At 39.5% G+C, this 22,115-nt stretch overlaps 1 protein-coding gene across 1 annotated transcript in view; it reads left to right on the top strand.

Moving 5' to 3' along the window:
* Positions 1-22,115, top strand: part of LOC132823558 (glutamate receptor ionotropic, delta-2-like) — a 536,033-nt gene that overhangs the window by 326,709 nt on the left and 187,209 nt on the right. The window contains exons 6-7 of the mRNA XM_060837503.1: positions 7,224-7,397; positions 17,250-17,411. Of these exons, the coding sequence (XP_060693486.1) occupies positions 7,224-7,397; positions 17,250-17,411 (336 nt within the window). The remainder of the gene's footprint in view (positions 1-7,223; positions 7,398-17,249; positions 17,412-22,115) is intronic.

The following is a 22,115-nucleotide window of genomic DNA, read 5'->3' as shown; positions in this document are numbered from 1 at the left end:
AAATTTAAACAGGATAGCTAAATTCCAGAGGTGAGAGAATAACCTTGACATCAAGCAATACTTTACTAGATGTGACACCGAGGAACCCTAATAAAATTGAAATCACTGCAAATCAGATGGCAATCGCTTTCCATAGGTTAGGGTCATACTGAGAACAAAAACAAATGACTTTTATTATTAAATGTCAAGCATCACTGCAGAAGTTCCTCACATTAGTACCTTGAATGGAACCACCTTCAGACCTCAGATGTGGAGATGTTTGCTGACGTTTGTATAATTCACAACTTCTCAGATATACTATCAGTCCACATCCATATGCAGCAAACCTGGACAACATTCCGGGTTGGCTAATAAGTAGCAAGTAGCATTCGCAAGAATAATTATCATCTCCAATAAGAATGACTCCAACAATCTTTCCTTCACATCTAACTGCAATAATCCTTGAAATCCTTAATGATCAATATTCCAGTAGTCACCATAGATGAAAAACTCATCTGAATCTGTTATATAAATACTGTGGCTGCAAGAACAGGACAGAAACTGAGATTTCACTGATCGGTGACACATATCTGAATTCCCACAGTCTGACCATCATCTGAAAATGAACAACTCAATGTTATGACAGAGCACTCTTTACTTGCTAACATGAGTTTACATGCTAACTGGGACCTTTAATTTGGATAAAAATAATAATCTTGAGCTTCAGTAATATTCAAGAAGCATGACACCATTCAACGAAAAATAACCCACTTGATTGCACCCACTACCACCTTCACCCCCACATTTGCATTATTCACTCCTTATACCATTGGAACACTGTGTTGCAATGTGTAACATCTACAAGGTATATTCAGCAAACGCTGAAGGTTTCTTTCAGAGCAGCTTCCAAACCTGCCATCTTAACTTTCTCAGAAGAACAAGGACATTAGGAACATGTTCACCTGCACGGCACACACCATCTTGAGTTGGAACTATATCACCATTCTTTTGCCATCACTGGGTTAAAATCCTGGCGTTCCTTCCCTATCAGCACCATGGATGTACCAACAACACATAAACTTCAGCAAGTCAAGATGGCTTGCCAGCACCAAGGAGAATTAAGAATGGGTCATATATCTTGATACTCTTATATAATGATGAATTACAACTGTATTTTGGTCTATGTGAAAGAAAAATATGATTTCATATAGATTTTAATCAACTCCACTATGAAACTACCTTCATACTGGGACCTTTAATTTCGATAAAAATAATAATCTCAAGATTAAATTTCAATGTGGTGCTGAAATTCACAAAGTATTGAAATCTTTTGCAGAAGTCAACAGTTGAACTTTTGACGATTGTTTTACCCAATGGTTACACAGTTCACAATCTGTTGCTGTACTTAATGTGTGATCTTATATTTATTCTCTCTGTGAATTATGGAGGAATTTGCTTGTACAAAATCAGCAGTATGTGGTTGTTGTGGGTGTGTTCGCCAAGCTGGGAATTTGGTTTGCAGACATCTTGCCCCCTTTCTAGGTGATATCCTCAGTGCTGTGGAGCCTCCTGCAAAGCACTGCTGGACTGTATTGGATGGAATTTATTTTGTTTGATTCCCACTGCTTCCAATTGGCAGTTCCGGCTGTTCGTTGCAGTGGTCGGTAAATTGGGTCTCGGTCAATGTGTTTGTGGATGGAGTCTGTGGAAGAGAACCAAGCTTTTAGGAATTCTCTTGCTGTCCTCAGTTTGGCTTGTCCTATCGTGGTTGTGTGTCCCAGTCGAATTTGTGGTCCTTGCCTTCTGTGTATATAGATACTAAGGATAGTTGAATTATAACAGCAACCGTCCAAACACACTCAAGAAAAGCTGCATTAGAATCCTGTTCAAAAGGGCTACAACACTCTGTAACACTTCCAACCTATAAAGAGAAGAACACTCAACAAAGTCTTTACCATGAACTGATATCACCGCAACTTCATCCACAGATGCCTAGCAGACAAACAATGTGACAAGGACATACCATGACCCAACATACTAACACTCTACTTTATATAAAGTAGATCGTGGAACTGACAGCCAGACTCCTCCAGCCACTTGGATTTGTGACAGCACATAAACTGACAGCCACACTCAGGCAATAACTTACCAGAACAAAATATTCAATATCTGTAATGCGCAGGACAAATGTGGTGTATAAGATTTCATGCAGAGACTGCATGAACCACTATATAAGACAAACACGCAGACAATTAGTGATCCACATTCATGAACATCAACTAGCCACTAAATGGCATGACCAGCTATCCCTATTATCTATACACACAGATGACAAGGACTACAAATTCCACTGGGACAACACAACAATAATCGGAAAAACCATACAGAGGACAGCCAGGGAGTTTCTAAAAGCATGGCACTCATCCATGGACTCTATCAATAAACATATTGATCTCGACTCAATTTACCGCCCACTGCAACAAACAACTGGAACCGGCAACGGGAAGCAACAGGAACAAAACCAAATAAATTCCAACCAACACAGTACAGCAGCTCTTCACAGGAGGCTCCATGGCACTGAGGATGTCACCTAGAAAGGGGATGAAGCATCTGCAAACCAACTTCCCAGTTCGGCAAACACACCCACAACCACTGTAACCACCACCTGAGCTACAAATCTTACACAAACCTTGATCAGCAAGGTAACTGTCTTATTTATGCTGTTTGTTGCCAGTTTAGCAATTGCAGTGAATTCCAGGCAAAGTATTATCATGTTATGCATTTCATTTGAAAGGTTGGGTTTTTGCTTGGATTCTACAATATAAATAGTAATCTGTATTATGATATAATATACATTGAATGTGAGAAGGCAGCAAATCCTGATGCCCGTCTTGCAATGAGCATCTTTAATCACCTTGAATTCCTTGCCTGTTCAGTCGCTAGCAACAGTAAAGATCTATCCTCTTTAGATCAATTTAGTATGTAGCAGAAAGAAGTAATTGGTTAGAAGTAAGAAGGAGTCAGTGTCAAAGCCATTGGCGCAGTTGATGCCAGGAATTCAATCTCACAGAGCCTATGAACACAGTTTGATTGTGCTGCACAGTATTTAGTTATGTAAACTGAAGTTATGCTAATCTGCCTGTGAAACAGCAGGATGTCTATGGAAGATTTCACAGCTTGCACCTGCTATGCAATCCCACGGAAAGTGTGGTCAGATTTCACTGGAGTGTAATTCCAAATTCAAAGTCCTAAATTCAGCCACAGGTCCCCAAATGAATGTTCTAACTGTAGCTCTAGAGAAGTTGTGCAACATCATGCAATGTAATTTCTCAACATCATTCACAATATTGGGACTTGTATTGAGACAGCTGTGACATAAGAGTTCAACAGTGGCTGCTCAATGTATAAATTTCTGGCATGCTGTGAAAATGCTGCACAGCAGGCTGCACTTCAAGACAATGCAACATTCTATCACCCAGCTGTCTGCTTTAGATGTCTCCAGATGCACCATAAACGTACAAGCCAAGGCAGCTAATGCAGCTGTATGCAATGTATGATGGCTACAGTTGTTCGACCATCTGTTAACACTGCACAAACATGTTCTGAATCACTTCTATCTTTTGAAGCAAATGCTGAAAACAATGCAGCTATCCACCTTACTTTGTGTTACACTGAGAAGTCATTTGAAAGTTGTACATGGTTTGGAGGAGTATGGCACACACCACCTACTGTCAAAAAGGAGAAGCATCAACATTTCAGATCAGGTGGATTCGTGGCCTTTAATAATGCACAATGTGTCTTTGCTGGTATGTCAGAATGAAGAGGTCTAATATCTTGTCAAATTCGTAGGATCAAATGTGTGATGTGCACTAGCTGGAAGGATTGGTTCTTTAATTCAATGTAGGAAATGTTAAATGAGGTGAGCAATGATAGATTACTTTAAACAGAAGGGAGTCAGAAATTGTGCTCTGGAGCCACTTGCAGTTTGTACTGAGGATGCCTCTGAGCAAAGGATTTCTTGATGGTCTCTTTATTCCTCAGTCCTAAAGTGTCTGCAGCTGTCACTGGATGCATTTTTGTCTGCAGAAGCTTTGCCATTCAGCTCAAATTATCATCAGTCTGGTGTAGACCTCTCTAATTGAATCATGACATTTATGTGGTATTTTTCTGGTGCTATTTAGGATGCTTTACTTAGTTGTTATATCTGAGATATTATACATGATGTCAAATCAATGTAACGAGGCTTTGTTACCCACAAGCAATTTTGACATACCTTACTTCATGGAAGAAATCAAAAAGAACCACATTTACAAGAATCAGTTCTTTACGATCATTTTTGGTATATTAACTTTATTGTACAGAATCATTTCTTTGTTACTGGCAATACATTGAGTTGACAAAGCTGAAAAGTTGTTGAAAGGTGTTGTTAAAACACCATGAATGCCACCTATTGAATTATTAGCCTTGGGAGTATCCTCACCTGTATGCTTGAAAGGCCTACCTCACTGCTGCTTGGGATGATGTCACCAAAACAGATGAGTACCTTATCTTCCTGTAAAGTAGAGCAGTAACCTGATAAATACATATCTGCATTGTATCTTGGCTGATACTACAGAAATCTCATGTGACTGCCTGAAATTAGCTGGGAGCATCCAAATTGGATACAGGCTTCACCTTTGACAGAGCTGAGTGGGGAGATTAGGGTGGCCACATGTCACCCTATTTTATCTTGGGAAGCTACAAATCTGGGATGGGGGAAGTTCAAATTTCCAGCTAGTCAAAATAGCTCAAGCAATTCCTATTTCATGTCTGCTGAATATCAGAATAAATGTTTTAAAAATAACTTCACAGCTGTCATACCTGTCAAACTGTTCACAATCTTCACGCTTAGATGCTCCTCGCTTCTGTGTGTTCCAGCTGATCCCAGGAATAAATGTATTCATTTCTAATTCTGGTGTAATTTAAGTGCATTAAAGACAGACTGATACAGTCCATGTCCAAATGCAGCAAGACCTGAACATTACCCAGGACATTAACAAATGGCAAGTTACATTTGTGACACATAAATGGCAGACAATAAGTATTTTCATCAAAAGAATCTCACTAGTGCCCCTCGACATTCAATGACATGACAATCATTGAATTCCCTACTATTAATATCCTGGGGTAACCATTGACCAGAAACTGAAAGGGAGCAGCTATGTAAGTACTGCAGCTACAATAACAGGTCAAAGGTGGTTAATCCTGCAATGAGTAATTCACCTCTTGACTCTCCAAAACCTGTCCGTTGTCAATAAAGCACAATTCGGTTGTGTGAAGAAATGCTTCCCTCTTGACTGCATACCAGTATGTGCCTTCTACAAGGTGCATTATAGAGATTCACTAAGGCTTCTAAGATGGCACCTTCCAAACCCACGACTGCTACCATGTAGAAGGAGAAGGGCAGCAGATAGATGGAAGGAACTGCCTCTTGCAAGTTCCCTTCCAAACCACTCACCATCCTGACTTGAAAATATACTGCTGTTCCTTCAGTATCACTGGGCCAGACTCATGGGATATATTCCAAACAGCATTGTGCTGTGCCTACACTGAAAAACAAAATGCAGTGGTTCACAAAAGCAGGTCAGAACCACCCTCTCAAGGATAAGCAATAAACGCTGGTGGAGTTAGCAAAGCCCACATCCCCTGACAAAATACGAAAATGTTGGTAAGACACACTATAGATGGAAAACAGAAGGTAGTGGAAAATTTATGGAATTTTTGTGGGATAGTGATTGTGGGATAAAAAGATGCACAAGTTTCAACTGAAGAAATACAAAAGCTGGTATGGAATTTTATAGCCCATTGTTTCATTGTACTTTTCATACTGGATCAATCATTTTTAACAAATTTTACACAAAAGATTGATAAAGTATTGTTATTTTGTTCATGGAAATTTAGGACATATTCTAAAACACAAAATATTCTCTTTAAATAAACTCTGTTTAAACTCTCAGATGGATTCTATGGGAGAGGCCAGTGTAAATGTTGGTGTGATCCTGCCCCCGCATGGCTAATTTGTACAGCAACAATTACATAAACATCAGCCAATCATTGGCATGAGTTAGGCCTTCCCCTACCCCCAAAGGAGGAAGTCCCACCACTGCGAAATACTGGCCAAGTAGTCACTAGATGTCTGGTCTTAGCAACTCCATCAGGAAGGCTTACTGCTTGGGCTGCAGGCATTCAGAACTTCAGCACAAACCAAGGTCCAAATCAATCTGGGATCTTGCTGGGTCTAGGTTAGCAAGTCCTGATAAGGACAGGGTGAGTGGACGGGTGCATTGCAGACATTCACAAGCCTTGGAGGGAGCACCAATGGACATAGGATGCCCATGAAGGACTCATCCTGCTTGCACCTTTATAACACACTTAACAAGCTGTCAATCTCTTTGGTGAAACTGCCAGATTACATAATTGACATGGGCCCCTCCATCTTTTGACAAAACCCCAGTGGCATGCAAAGAAGGTCATTTAGAGGCCTCATCTGGCTCATGCTGGAGAGGTCTCCCAACGTTTGCCCCACCGCAGGTAAAATTGAGTTGGAGATTGGGGTGTAACTTCAGTAGCGGAATGCATGACATGGTATGCAATTTAAGGTCATGGGAGGTGTAGGAGCTTGTAGACTACTGCCTCTTGAAAAGTGTGTACACATATAATGATAAACACTATTTCATTTCGTCTATGCCTGAGGTTTGGTGAAGTTGTTCAAACATTTCAATATTTTAAAGTACTTTATAAACCCATATTTAACATTCAGTTTCAAAACAAAATGATATGAGACTACACCCTCTTTTCCAAACCAGTTTGGATTTCACCCAGACATTTAACTACCAGCTTATTGGAGTTGCATATACGCATTGCATCTACCCTGCCCTTACAGTATAAATGCCCTGTAAATATTACCAGTTAATGCAACAATTGTAGGAATTTAAAGATAATGATTAATCTCCGGTTGGAAATATCAGATGAGAAATTTTACTTAGTGGAATAAATTGTGCCATATGGTTTTACAAAGGAAAAATATTTTTGTATATAGTGTATTCGTGTATAACAAAAAATGTTTTTTTTTAATGTGATTAATATTGATACAGATTAACTTCTTAACTAATTTTATGTTCACGCTCTGATTCTTTTAAAATGAGTTAATGTAAAAGACCATCTCTTAAATTAACTAATTATCTGTTTTATTTTGTTAAACTAAGGAAATAAATGATGCAGATATTCGGGAGCTGGCAAAGAGACTGACTGGCAGATTGACTGTCATTCGGCAAACTTTCCCAATGTCAGAAAGCAAGAGCCAATACTGTTTGAGAAGCAGTCATAGATTTTCTTCTGTAATGTGCAACCCTAAAGATCCCTTCACACAACACATGGAGGTAGGGAATGTGACAATAAATGATTTTTAATAATATTACTCTTTACATACAAATTATATAATATTTAGATGACAATATATGTATGGATCTAAGTAGAATTGTCATCACTAATGCTATAGAATAATAATGCAACTTTGTAAGCAATTTTAAAGCTACCCTTAATGTTCATTAAATAGGCACTGACACAATTTTCAGATGTTGTCATAGAGTCTTTTTAAGGGGTTATATTTAATCAATAAATAGTTGACTTTTGAAAATGTATGTAACAATGTTGCATATGTATTTTGTTATTATTAGTGAAGGCTAGTCAACTGGAGAAATTATATTGTACTTAGGGTAAGTTATGGGTACTTAATTGTGCAAAAATAGCTGAATTAGAAAATTGACTGAAAGCGTATGGTTATCTTTTATTTGTGATTCTGCGATCATTCACAGTTTCTATGAAGAGTCAAATTTTGCTTTTGTCTTCACTATAAAGAATACAAGTAAAATTCTGGTTGTGGCTGTAAGTCAGTAGGGGAGCAAGTTTAAACAACTTATGAAGTTGCAGACTAACAAGTGCCAAGTCTTGATGGACTTCATCTTAGGGTCTTAAATAAGGTGCTAAAGAATGTAATAGATGGAATGGCATTAATTTTTCAAATTTGGCTAGATTCTGGAAAGATTATATTGACTGAAAGTAGCAAATATATCCTTCATATTCAAGAAGTGAGGGAGGAAGGTGGGAGAAAAGTAAAATCCAATAGACAAGAAGCCAGTTAGATTGACGCCTGTGATGCAGAATGTATTAGAATCAATCATTTAAGGTTATGGCTAGTCATTGAGAAAAACTCAAGGTAATCAGGATGAGCCAATATAGTTTAATGAAGGGAAAATCATATTTAACTGAATAATTAGAGACTTTTGAAGGAATAACATATTGTTGGGGAGAAGGAGCAATGTAGATAGATGGAGCTGGCATTTGACAAGGTACCACGTTAATGTACAAAGTAGAAGCACAGGGTGAGGATGCATCACATTGGAATGGATAGAAGATTGGCTGGCTCTCAGAAAACAAAGATTATGTAAAAATGGGTCTTTTTTCTGATTGTTAGATATGATGAGTGGATTTCTGGAGGTGTCTGTGCTGGGTCTCAACGTCTCACAATTTATATCAATAAGTTGGCTAGTGGGAGCAAAGCTATGGTGGGTAATTTTGCAGATGTGCCAAAGGTAGGTAGGAAGGTATTTTACAAAGAAGGCATAAGGAGGTTGCCAACCAATGTAAATGGTTTCAGTGGGCAAAAAACTGACAGACAGATAATCTTATAATATAGCATAGGAAAATGTATCATTCACTCTGGCAGGAAGAATACAAATATGTGATTTAAATGAAAAATGACTGCAAAGTTCCAAAATGCAAAAGGATTGAAATGTTCTACTGCAGGAGTCAGAAAAGGTTAAACTGCAAGTACAGCAATTAATTAGTAAGGATAATGGAATGCTTTCCTCTATTTTGAAAAAAAAAGAACAGAAAGGGAATGAAATCATGCTTCAGTTATATAAGACATTAGTGAAACAACATCGCAAATATGCTGTGTGCAGTTTTAGTCTTGAAAAATGTGGTGCTGGAAAAACGCAGCAGGCCAGGCAGCGTCTGAGAAGCAGCAGTTTTAGTCTTAGCAGTTTTAACAGCAGTTTTAAGATAAGGAAAAATGACAATGTGTTGAAGATGATTCAGAGGAGGGTAATTAAATTGAGCAGACTGTCATTTGAAGAAAGGTTGGAAAAACTGGGCTTATATCCACTGGAGTTTAGAAGAGTGGGATATGAGTTAATTGAAGTTTAGAAGATCCCGATAGGTCTTAATGAAGGATCTGGAATTATTCCCTTTGTGATTAAATCCAGAACAAAGGGACATGGTGTAAAAATTAGGCATCACCCTCTTCAGGCAAAGATGAGGCAAGTTTTCTTCTGTCAGAGAGTGATATGACTTTGAAACTCTCTGTCTCAGAAGTTGAAGAAGACAAGGTCATTGAATAATCTTAAGGTGGAGGTAGATATATTTTTGTTAGTGATTTTTCTGCGAAAGAATTTCATGGTATCTGTTTCTCTACGGCTCACAATGATTTTTCTCAAGCAATCTTCCACTTGTTAATTCATTAAGTAAATCTAGATTATTGGGCATTGAAGAAATTATGGAATTTTGAATAGCGGGTCAGTTTCAAGTAGCTGATTGTCTTACTCCTAAGTCATATATTAGTTTAGATTAGATTCCCTACAGTGCAGAAACAGGCCCTTCAGCCCAACAAGTCTATACCGACCCTCCGAAGAGCAACCCACTCCCCTACTCCCTACCAATGCACCTATTACTATTGGCAATTTAGCATGGCCAATTCACCTAAACTGAAGACCTTTGGACTATGGGAGGAAATCGGAGCACCCAGAGGAAACCCACGCAGACACTGGGAGAATGTGCAAACTCCACGCAGACAATCGCCCAAGGCTGGATTTGAACCCAGGTCCCTGGCACTGCAAGGTAACAGTGCTAACTGCTGAGCTACCGTGCCACCCAAATGTTTGTATGTTTAATGTTTGTATGTGCATAGATATATGTATGCACATGTAATTAAAGCCTCAGTGTGCCTGCAAAAATATTTTAATAAATATGTAACACATTTGCACTTTTTGCCTTTAAAAGTGAACTCCTCAGGATAGAATTCACAATCCGTTGTGCCAGTTGCTTGAATAGATCAGAAAGCTGCCTGTCATGCCCACATCCTAATGTCAACAATTTTCCACCAAGCTGTATTTTGATGCATCTCAGGCTGAAGTTTTGTATTTGAGTTAAAATGCTTCTCCGAATGGGATTCTGTGGCAGTGAATTCTACAAGATCACCACACTCTGAGTGAAGAAATTTCGCCTAATCTCAGTCCTATCTTGTTTACTCCTAATCCTTAAAGTGTGATCCTTGGTTCTGGATGACCTCACCACCAGGAAGCTTTATTCCAGCATCGAACCGGTGTGGTCCTGTTAGAATTTAACAGGTTTACATGAGATACCCCCTCATTCTTCTCCAATGAACAATCCTAACTGACTTAAGTCCTCTTCATACATCAGTCCTGTCATCTCAGGAATTAATTTGGCAAATCTTTGCTGCCCTCCCTCAAGAACACATTCATTCTCATTGCATCTGCTATGCACTTGCCAACTTACTCAGCCAGTCCAAATCACACTGCAACATCTCTGCATCCTCCTCACAGCTCACCCTTTCACCCAGTTTCGTGTCATTTGCATGTATTGCGAATAGCTGAGACCCCAATCCCAATGCCTGCATTGCATCAGTACTCACAGCATGCCATTCAGAAAAAAGAAGACCTTTTTTTCCTACTCTTTGTTTTCTGTCCATTAACCATTTTCTATATTTCAATTCACTACCCTCAATCCCATGCATTTTAATTTTACTCACTAATCTCTGAGGTGGGACTTTGTTACAAACCTTCTGAAAATCCACATCCACTGGCTCCCCTAATTAACTCTACTCATTAATCCTCAAAATACTCTAGTAGATTTGTCAACAATAATTTCTCTTTTGTCAATCCATACTGATTGTGTCTGACTGTTTTCTAAGGCCTGTGCTATAAAATCCTTGATAATAGACTCTAGCATCTTCCCCATTACCAACAACAGACTCTTTGGTCTATAATTCCTTATTTTCTCTCTGTCTCCCTTTTAAATAGTGGGGTTACATTAGTTGGTCGCCAATCTGTAGGAACAGTTCCATTGTCTAGTGTCTGGAAGATGACCACCAATGCATCCATTATAGCAAAGGCCATACTCTGGGATGTGGATTATCTGGCTGTGAAGATTTATTAACTTTCAACCCCATCAATTTCTCTAACACCATTTTACAATTAATACAAATTTGCTTCAGTTTCTCCCACTGAATAAACTATATGTTTTCTGTCATTTAGGTATGTTATTCATGTCATCCTTTGTGAAGACCGAAGCAAAGTATGAATTCAGTTTGTGAGCCATGTCTTTATTTCTCATTATGAATTTCCCAAGCTTACACTCACTGAGAAACCACTCTAACGCCCATAACTAAATGGACCTGCTTACCATGTTCCCTGCTGTGACAAGCAGTATTATATTCAGCCCACAGGGAGAAGATTCCATGTAACTATGCATTTCTAATTATAGTGAAAGAATTGCAGGTTGCAGTATTTTTTAGGTCTGTTGGAAATGCTGATGAACTATTCTTTCAGGCCTACAGTAACAAAAGCAATGTTTTATAAATTACAAATCATTAAAAAATGGCAGCACTTCTACAGCATTTCAGAAGCATGAGTTTAAAATTCATAGTCACAAAGGGAATTTTGTCTCCCCCTACTAAGATATGTGCTGTAAGAAACCTGTGAAACTTGTGACTTAATAAGCTCATTTTCATGTCAAAGAGCAGGTAATTAGCCAGCCTGCTCTAATACTAGGTAGGCACATTCATTGAATAAAATATTTTTATACTTATCGAGTTGTTCTGCACTGGAACAGACCCTTCGGTCCAATTCATCCACTGACACCAGATATCCAATGGGATGATCTAGTCCCATTTGTCAAAATTTGGCTCAAATCCCTCTATACGCTTCCTGTTCATGCAGCCATCCAGTTGCATTTTAATAGTTATAATTGTAGCTACTTCCATCACTTCCTGTGGCAGCTAGTTCCATCCACCCACCACCTTCTGACAGAAAATGCTATCCCTCAGAACTCTTTTAAATCTTTCCCCTCTCACCTTAAACCGATGTCCACTAGTTTTGAACATGCCTACTCTAGGAAAAAGACATTGACTATTCACCCTATCCATGCACCTCATGATCCTGGTAATATACCTGCAAATCTTTTCTGCACCCTCTCAAGTTTATCAACACCTTTCCAAGAGAAAGGTGACCAAAATTGTATACAGTATTCTAAAAGTGACCTTACCAATGCCCTGTACAGGTGCAACATGGCTACCCAACTCTTTTACTTAATGTTATAACCAATGAAGGCAAGTGTGCCAAATGCAATCTTCACCACCCTCTCTATTTGTGACTCCACTTTCAAGGAACTATGCACCTGCCCTCCAAGGTCTTTTTGTTCAGCAACACTCCCCAGGACACTATCATTCACTGTATAAGTCTTATCCTGGTTTACATTACCAAAATACAACACCTCATATTTATCTAAATTAAACTCTATCAGTCACTCCCTGACCCATTGACCCATCTGATCAACGTTCTATTATACTCTGAGATAACCTTCTTTGCTGTCCACTATACCACCAAACTTCCAAACTGCAAACTTTCTAACCACACATCCAAATCATTTATATGAAAGATGAAAAGCAGTGGACCCAGCACCTCCAATCTGAACAACAACTTTTCACCACCAACCTCTGTCTTCTATCTTTAAGCCAATCTTTTTTCTAGATAGCTAGCATTCCCCTGGATCCCAAGTGACCTGACTTATCTAATCAGTCTACCGCATGGAACCTTGTCTGAAGACCATATAGATAGTCAGCCATGATCTAGTGAAGGGTGGAATAATTAGCTGAATGGACTATCACTCTGCCTTCATCAAACCTTTTTGTCACCTCTTCAAAAAACTCAATTTCCTCTGCAGAAAGCCAGGTTAACTATCCCTAAACAGTCCTTATCTTTCCAAAAGCATGTAAATCTTGTCTTCTTTGTCTGGAACACAGGAGACAATGAAATCATGGGAAGGGAGTAGCCATTCCTCCGATTATTCTACCCTTTATTAGATCATGTCTGATAATCCACCTCAATGCCACTTCCCCATGCTATCCCACATTCCTTGATATCTGCGTTCAGAAACCTAAAAAAAAATGTGTTTAACACACTCAATGATTAAAGTTCCAACCCCACATATTTGGGCTGTGTTAGCTCAATCCTATATATATATATATATATATATATCATATATATATATCATATGTAGTAATATGATCATCACTGTAAAAAATGAATTAATAATGAACTGTTTAAAAAGAGATACTATATACATCATGACAAGAAGTTATGTAACATTACATAATTTTGCTCTCCCCATGCAGCTTCGAGGAAGATGAAGCCTGTAGTAAGAGACCGAAAAAAAATGTAAACCACAGGCTTTATTGTTCTAATCATTTGACAATATTCTAACAAATACCAAAAACATTGTTTACCTTGTATTATAAAGTATACATTTTCTTGTATTAATACCGTTAGGATTTGAGAATTGTAGATTTTGGTTCATCCTAGAAACAGTTATATTACTCTATTTTAAGCTGCAACAAATTTAATCAACCAAGAATCAAATGAATGTTTGAAGACACTTTAATACCTGCAATCAAATTTACAAAAATCCCAGCTGCAGTAATTTAAGTTTGCACCTTTTGTTTGTCATTTCTCAGAATTTATTCCATCCTGTCATTGCAAAATGTACCCCCAATTTGAAATAAATTTCAGTAGATCTGCACACATTATAGCTTGAAAATACAAGCATTTCTCTTATAGCAGTTAAATATTGCAGATATTAGTTACCCAGAAAATGAACTGAAAATGCTGAAAATACTTAACTGTTCACACAACTGGAGGGAAAACAAAGATTAATTCTTTCCAACATTAAATTATTTCATGTCAGGAAGACTGTTCAATAGTCCATGTCCACAGGATTCACTTAGACGTTCCTTTTGACTTGTTAGGACTTGTTCCTCAATCATTCTCCTCCAGATAGTTTAACCGGCTTGCAAGAGATCAATGTCAAAATGCAGAAGTATTGGAGACGTGCCATGCATGTTCTTAGAGTCAGACACAGTGTTAATGGATGTGGGTTGTGTGTGACTATGAGCCACAGAGCATGTCCTGAGTTGTTAGTGCCTGTGCCTGACATGGACGCTCTTGAGAGCAAGTAGCAAGCTGAAGTTGCCAGATGCCCACTCAGTCTTCCATATCAAGCAGTCTCAAGCATCTGATTTGCTTGAGGCAGGTGGTATAATCAGAAGTGGTAAGATTATAATAAAAGTAGCTTACCTTAGAGTAAAATGTTAGTGTAAGCCCCAACCAGAAATGTTGGGATAAAATCCTGAATAAGACTTGAACCTAAGATTGTTTACTCGGGTAGATGATAGTTCCAGGAATAAACCATCAATGTCCCTGTCTTGGAGTTAAAGTGACAATTACATAAATCTTTCATGGTGTTAAAGAGATTCTGATAAGACTACTGCAGAAAGGTAGCTATTGGATACTGTTCCAAGGATATTTTTAATAATTTTTAAAGGCCTGTTGTGGGATTAATGAGATTAAACCTTTATTGTGTTTAAACTGTTTGAATTTATGTGATGCAATAGAATTATTTTATTCCATTGTACTTTAATTTATTTTGCTTAATAAACTTCTGTTTTATTGTTAAATCAAAATCTACGCATTGTATGCCTCTGTTTCAGTGAGAGACCACTTTGTTAAAACCACAGCAAAAGTAAACTATTGTCAGTCAAGCCAGATATCAGTTTCTTGCTTGCCCAGTACTAAAATCAACTAGAATCACAACAGTCTCTCTGTAATATTCATTGTTCTGTAGGGAAGTCTATGACCTGATGGCTGAAATTGTCTCCTCCGTTCTCTTCCCTGTGGCCAGATGGAACATATTAATGCTGCATTCAGATAGGACTGCTAAGCAGCTATCTTTGAAGCACAACTCCATTTAATATTTAAAGTAACTAGACAGTTTATTATAATAAGGGAGTCACCACAGTCCTATCAGATCATGGGGCTGCTCTTTCTTTAGAGAGGGAGACACTGGTGGTGGTTTACCCCAAGGGTCACCACAGCTCAGGTGAGTGGAAAAGTTGGAAAGTAGAGTCGTCCATGGTAATCTCAGCCAGTGTGAGAATTGGCTCATGTACTTGGTTTCACTTAGATTGCAAACCAGCCAATTGAGCTAACTGACCTCCATTTTGACAGTTTATAACACATCCAAAATCTACAGCACCCTTTTGATACTTTAGTAGATTCACAGACATTACAAATTTTGGGCTGTATGGTTGCTCAGTGGTCAGCACCGCTGCCTCTCACAGCGCTTAAAGTGATGGTGATGTAATCACATTACAGCCAACACACATTTTAAAATGTACAGACAAGCTGGCTCACAGCGCCAGGGACCTGAGTTTAATTCCAGCTCTGGGTGACTGCCTTTGAGGATTTTGCACATTCTCCCCATTTCTGAGTGGATTTCCTTTGGATACTCCACTTTCCTCCCACTGTCCAAAGATGGGCAGGTTAGGTGGATTGGCCATGCTAATTTGCCCATGGTATCCAGAGATGTGTAGGCTAGGTGGATGAGCAATGGGAAATGCAGGGTTATAGGGTGGGGAGATTGGTCTGAGTAGGACCTCTTCAGAGAATTGGTGTGGACTTATTGGGCCAAGTGGCCTGTTTCCACACTGTAGGATTCTATGATTTTGTAATTTCTGATCTCTCAGAGCAATCACTTGATCTCCTAAATTTATTCTAAATTCAAAGCTACAGACCAAACAATAACAATCATATAAATCTTATTGTTTTAAGTGAGTGCTCAAAGAGCTGTCAAAAGGAGTACAATGAGGGAAAATATTAATTTTCCCTGTTGGTTGGGAGAATTAAAAAAAGGAGCATAGAATCTAAGTGATGAGAGATTATAGAGCTCTGTACTGCAAAAGATTAAAATACAGTCCCATTATAAGAATGCCAGAATTTTCTACAGCAACATCGGTCCTCTTCTACATAGCAGTGGAAATACAATTGATAGTCTGCCACATATAACCAGTAGATTGGTTTAAGATCATAGCAATGTCAGCTCACTTTCGTTTTAGAAATTTCTACAGGTAGTTCTTCTATAACACAATGGTTGCACCCTTGTGCAATCCCACATTATGGAAAACTCGCACCTTAGAAACAGCATTTAAAGTGATGGTGATGTAATCACATTACAGCCAACACACATTTTAAAATGTACAGACAAGCTGGCTCACAGCGCCAGGGGCCAGGGTTCAATTCCAGCCTTGGGTAACTGTCTGTGGGGGGTTTCCTCCCACAATCCAAGGATGTGCACATTAGGTGAATTGGCCGTGTTAAATTGCCCATAGTGTAAGGTGCGTTAGTCGGGGGTAAAAGTAGGGTAGGGGAATGGATCTTCAGAGCGTTGGTGTGGACTTGTTGTGCCAGAGGCATGTTTCCATACTGTAGAGAATCTAATATAAAAATTCATGCTTTAGAAACAGTGTCCCAAATTCATCCATCACATTACAGCAAATTTACATTATTGAAATGGGCATAACAGTGGAACAACATGTACCTTTGGTATCTTAGAATTGTAAAGTTGAGAGATAAGGTCACTGTGCCTTGTTAATAATTATGTAATTTACAGTTGTTGACATTTCCATAAGTTAGTTGTAATACAGATGCCATCTTGATCAAAAATCAGATATGGTTATACTTTTACCATGAAATTGCTTAAAATAGCAATTAATAAAACAAGTTGTAAAATTCATTTAATATATTTTAAGTGTTTCAATTAGGATATTTTATCGAATTCTCTGATGAAATTAAAAGATATAATTAATGCACATAATGTGGATTCCTCAGAGACCTTCAACTTGTTATTAAAGTGCTATCAGGGGACTGGTAAATTCTTATTCTCAAATTCAATAGATGCAGGTGGAAGAACTCGTTACAGAAATGATACGCTTGTCTTTGGCTGAAGCATTGTATTAATCTCCAATTCCTTTTGTCAGGGAATTAATCAATTCAGTATTAACTTGTTTTGCTGAAACCTGCTCTTGCGTCTAATCTATGCAGATCTCCAATCTCTATGTATATGACAGTGTTTTGCTGCTGGCTGATGCCTTCCACAAGAAGCTTGAAGATCGAAAATGGCACAGCATGGCTAGCCTGACATGTGTAAGGAAAAATTCCAAGCCATGGCAAGGTGGGAAGTCAACTTTTGATGCAATCAAAAAGGTACTGGATGTTTTATTGGCGAATTCAGTTGTACTACACCTGCACAAGTATAAGAACCATGTAATAGTAGGAGTTATGAGTCACACCTCAGACATGCATACATTTCTGCCCAAAACATTTAGTCAGTCACCTGATGAATTACCCAATCTAATATCTGGTTGACCATTTTCAGGCATCCTTGACAATGAGCACTGGTTGCTGAAATTTGCTCTCAAAGACTTCATAGTAAAGCTAAGCTAACTGAAATCAAGTCCTATTTATACCCTCAGTAATTCCCTCTGTTTCTAAATGTGTAGAGGGAACAGTTTGCCCAAGTTTTGAAAAACTTAAGCTGAAATTCTCTTGGGGTTCTCCAAATATTTCACTGTAATGTTTTCCTAAGATGACATAGTATCTGGGAACAACAGCAAATGGTTGTTTTTGTTGTTTTTTCAAGTGTTTTGTTGGTCTCCTGCTGAAGTTGTAGAAGGCATTTTGACAAATTCCAATGTATTCTTTCTTTGTTGTGTTTTAGTTTTCGTTTGCAGTAAATTGCTTAAACAGCTGATACACCCTCATAGACCTTACCAAGAAACCTTGGGTGTGGCCTTCCTCTGCTCAGTTGCATCCAGAGGTCACCTCAGAATCCCTGAATCAATGGCTGCATTCAATACATATTAACAAGATCTATCCAATAATCAACTCAGACCATCAGTTTGATGCATATTTTGGGGCTCATGTTCACCATACTCAACTATCCCCTTTAAAACTAGGGCCATAATTTCAGGTTATTTTCTCTTCATTTGCTCTTCCTGTTCAACTTATATATGCAATAGGGAAAGAATCTAACAATTAAGTAATGTGAAGTAGTCATAGTCCATCTTCCATAGTTACACCGGCACCACTCCCCACCTCTTCCTCCGCTATGTAGATGACTGCATCAGTGCCATCTTGTGCTCGCGCGAGGAGGTTGAGCAGTTCATCAACTTCACCATCACATTCCACCCGGACCTTAAATTCACCTGGACCATCTGTGACACCTCCCTCCCCTTCCTTGACCTCTCCATCTCCATCAAAGATGACCAACTTGACACTGAAAATTTTTACAAACCCACCAACTCCCACAGCTACTTGAGTTATACTTCTTCCTTACCTGTCTCCTGCAAAAATACTATCCCGTACTCCCAATTCCTCCACCTTCCCCGTATCTGCTCCCAGGAGGACCAGTTCCACCACAGAACACACCAGATGGTCTCCTTCTTTAAAGACAGCAATTTCCCTTCCCATGTGGTTGAAGATGCCCTCCAATGCATCTCATCCACGTCCTTCACCTTCGCCCTTGAACCCCATCTCTCCAACCATAACAAGGACAGAACCCCCCTGATCTTCACCTTCCACCCTACCAACCTTCGCATAAACCACTTCACCCACTGACATTTCCGCCACCTCCAAACGGACCCCACCACCAGGGATAAATTTCTCTCCCCACCCCTTTATGCTCTCCGCAAAGACTATTCCCTCTGTGACTACCTGGTCAGGTCCACACGCCCCAATGACCCACCCTCCCATCCTGGCAATTTCCCCTGCCACTACAGGAATTGCAAAACCTGTGCCCACACCTCCCCCCTCACCTCCATCCAAGGCCCCAAAGGAGCCTTCCACATCCAGCAAAGTTTCACCTGCACATCCACCAATGTCATTTATTATATCCGTTGCTCCCGATGCGGTCTCCTTTACTTTGGGAAGACAAGGCGACTCCTAGCAGAGCACTTCAGGGATCATCTCTGGGACACCCGCACCAATCAATCCCACCGCCCCGCGGCCCAACATTTCAACTCCCCCTCCCCTCTGCAGAGGTCATGCAGGTCCTGGGCCTCCTCCACCACCGCTTCCTTACCACCCGACGCTTGGAGGAAGAATGTCTCATCTTTCACCTCGGAACACTTCAACCCCTGAGCATCAATGTGGACTTCACCAGTTTCCTCATTTTCCCCTCCCTCCACCTTACCCCAGTTCCACCCTTCCAGCTCAGTACCATTCTCATGACCGATCCTACCTGCCAATCTTCTTTCCCACCTATCCACTTCACCCTTCTCTCTGACCTATCGCCTTTATCCAAGCCTCCATCCATCTATTGTACTCTTTGCTACCTTCTCCCCAGCCCCACCCCTTTCCCATTTATTTCTCCACACCGGAGGCTCCCTGCCTTCATTCCTGATGAAGGACTTTTGCCGAAAACATCAATTTTCCTACTCCTCAGATGCTGCCTGACCTGCTGTGTTTTTCCAGCACCACTCTAATCTCGACATAGTCCTGCTGGAGCCTATCACTGCTCTTTCATTAGAGAGAGACAACTAGCAATGATTTAACCTGAGGGTCACCATGCCTCAGATGATACTTGACATTAAATCATTAGTGTTAAAAAGATTATTTGATAATGAGTGCTTTGGCAAAGCAGGTATCAGAGCTTCTCCTTTCAAATACAGTTTCAATGAAATATCAATTAAAACTTTCTGGACAGGGAAACCTTAATAATACTATTTTAGGCCTACTAAAATGCAGGTTTCCAATGGATTAACAAATCATCTTTCAAAAAATACAAGGAAACAGCGATTAAAATTCAACAAGATATCCTAGCAGCGGTGCAATATGTCAGGAGTTAATGGTAACATATCTAACCAATACATTGTTAATAAGACAGAATAAACACTCTTTCTGGTACTGCAATAGAGATTGCTCAATTCCCTGTAATCTAACAACAAATCAACTCTCAGATTCTCAAGGGCAATTAAAGATAACAGCAAATTCTGGCCTTGCCAATGATGTTCACATCCCAAGAAAGAATAAAAAAAATGCTGCAGATTGCTTTATTGGTCCATCAATGTGCTACTCCCAGGTGAGCTATTCAGTTTAGGATGGTTTTAGAATCATTTTTTGTGCTAAAGCTGATTCTGCTTTTCTAGAGATTCAGACTTCACCACAATATGAATGATAAATCTATTAAATATAAATAGAATATGGAAATGTTTTCAGTTCCATCCAGGGTGAGTAAGGAGGCAGCAGGTGAGATCTCTCTTTCTCCCTCACTCCAGTCCACTCTTCTCTCAACCAGGAGGGCCTCCTTTGGACTGTGAGACTGCCTTCTGGCCACTTATTGGCAAATTCAGGGAAAATCAATACTGGTGTCTGCGTCCCCACACAGCAGTGAATCAGCAATCTCATTTAACCTTGGCTATACCACAGAGGACAGTGGAAGCTCAGTTTTTGAACATATTTAAAGGAAAAATCAATATATTTCTGATTACCAGTAAGGCACAGGGTTATGGAAGTGAGAGTCTGATCAGCCAGATACTTCACGTCCATAACCCTGTAGAGGGAATGTTCAATGGGCTGAAAGGCCTATTCCTAATTCTATAGTCTAAGATGTCAGAATTCTAATCCAAGACCCCAAATTCTAACCCCAATCATAATAAAAAATGCTTGCAAGGTCATTCAGAATAGATAAATATAATTAACAGAGGTGATAAACTGTAATGTGAATCCAGGCATTTTATTCATTTCAGACCAACACAGCTGCAATATTAATGAGCTTTCTTTATGAATGCTATGACAATATTTTCGAATAACATAACAATAGGCAAAAAACTTGCAAACAATCCAATTTATACTTCTTAGTTCAAGGATAATAAAATGCTACAAAGACCTAATTTTATTCAGTGTGGTAGAGGTTGCTACTTCCTGTACAAGGCCATAAGATATAGAGTAGAAGTAGGCCATTCAGCCCATTCAGTCTGCTCCGACTTTTGATCTTGGCTGATATGCTTCTCAACCCTATTCTCCTGTCTTCTCTCGTTGATCCCCATACTAATCAAGATGCTGTTTATCTCTATTTTAAATACATTCAATGACTTGGTTTCCAAAGCCTGTTGAGCAATGAATTCCACAGATTCACCACCTTCTGGCTGAAGAAATTCCTCCTTATCCCAGTTCTAAAGGGTCATCCCTTTATTCTCAGGCTGTGCCCTCAGGTTCTTGGCTCTCCTATCAATTGAAACATCTTCACCATGCCCTCTCTATCTTAGTCTCACAGTGGGCGGCACAGTGGTTAGCACTGCTGCATCACACCACCAGAGACCCGGGTTCAATTCCCGCCTCAGACAACTGTCTGTGTGGAGTTTGCACATTCTCCCTGTGACTGTGTGAGTTTGCTCTGGTTTCCTCCCACAGTTCAAAAATGTGCAAGTTAAGTGAATTGGCCATAATAAATTGCCCCTAGTATTAGGGGAATGGGTCTGGATGGGTTGCTCTTCAGAGGGTCAGTGTGGACTTGTTGGGCCGAAGGGCCTGTTTCCACATTGTAAGTAATCTAATCTATTCTGTAAATTTCAATGAGATTCCTCCCTCATCCTTCTAAAATCCATTGAATAGATACGCAGAGTCCTCAACCACTCCTTGCAATGATAAGCCTTTTGACCGTAGGATCATTCTTGTGAACCTCCTCTGAACCCCCGAGTAAAAAATGAGGTCTGCAGATGCTGGAGATCACAGCTGCAAATGTGTTGCTGGTCAAAGCACAGCAGGTTAGGCAGCATCTCAGGAATAGAGAATTCGACGTTTCGAGCATAAGCCCTTCATCAGGGCTTATGCTCGAAACGTCGAATTCTCTATTCCTGAGATGCTGCCTAACCTGCTGTGCTTTGACCAGCAACACATTTGCAGCTCCTC

Source organism: Hemiscyllium ocellatum, chromosome 16 (genome assembly GCF_020745735.1).
Source record: "Hemiscyllium ocellatum isolate sHemOce1 chromosome 16, sHemOce1.pat.X.cur, whole genome shotgun sequence".
NCBI classification, from domain to species: domain Eukaryota; kingdom Metazoa; phylum Chordata; class Chondrichthyes; order Orectolobiformes; family Hemiscylliidae; genus Hemiscyllium; species Hemiscyllium ocellatum.
The sequence above is the reverse complement of the archived record's forward strand: the minus strand, read 5'-3'. Positions and strand labels throughout refer to the sequence as shown.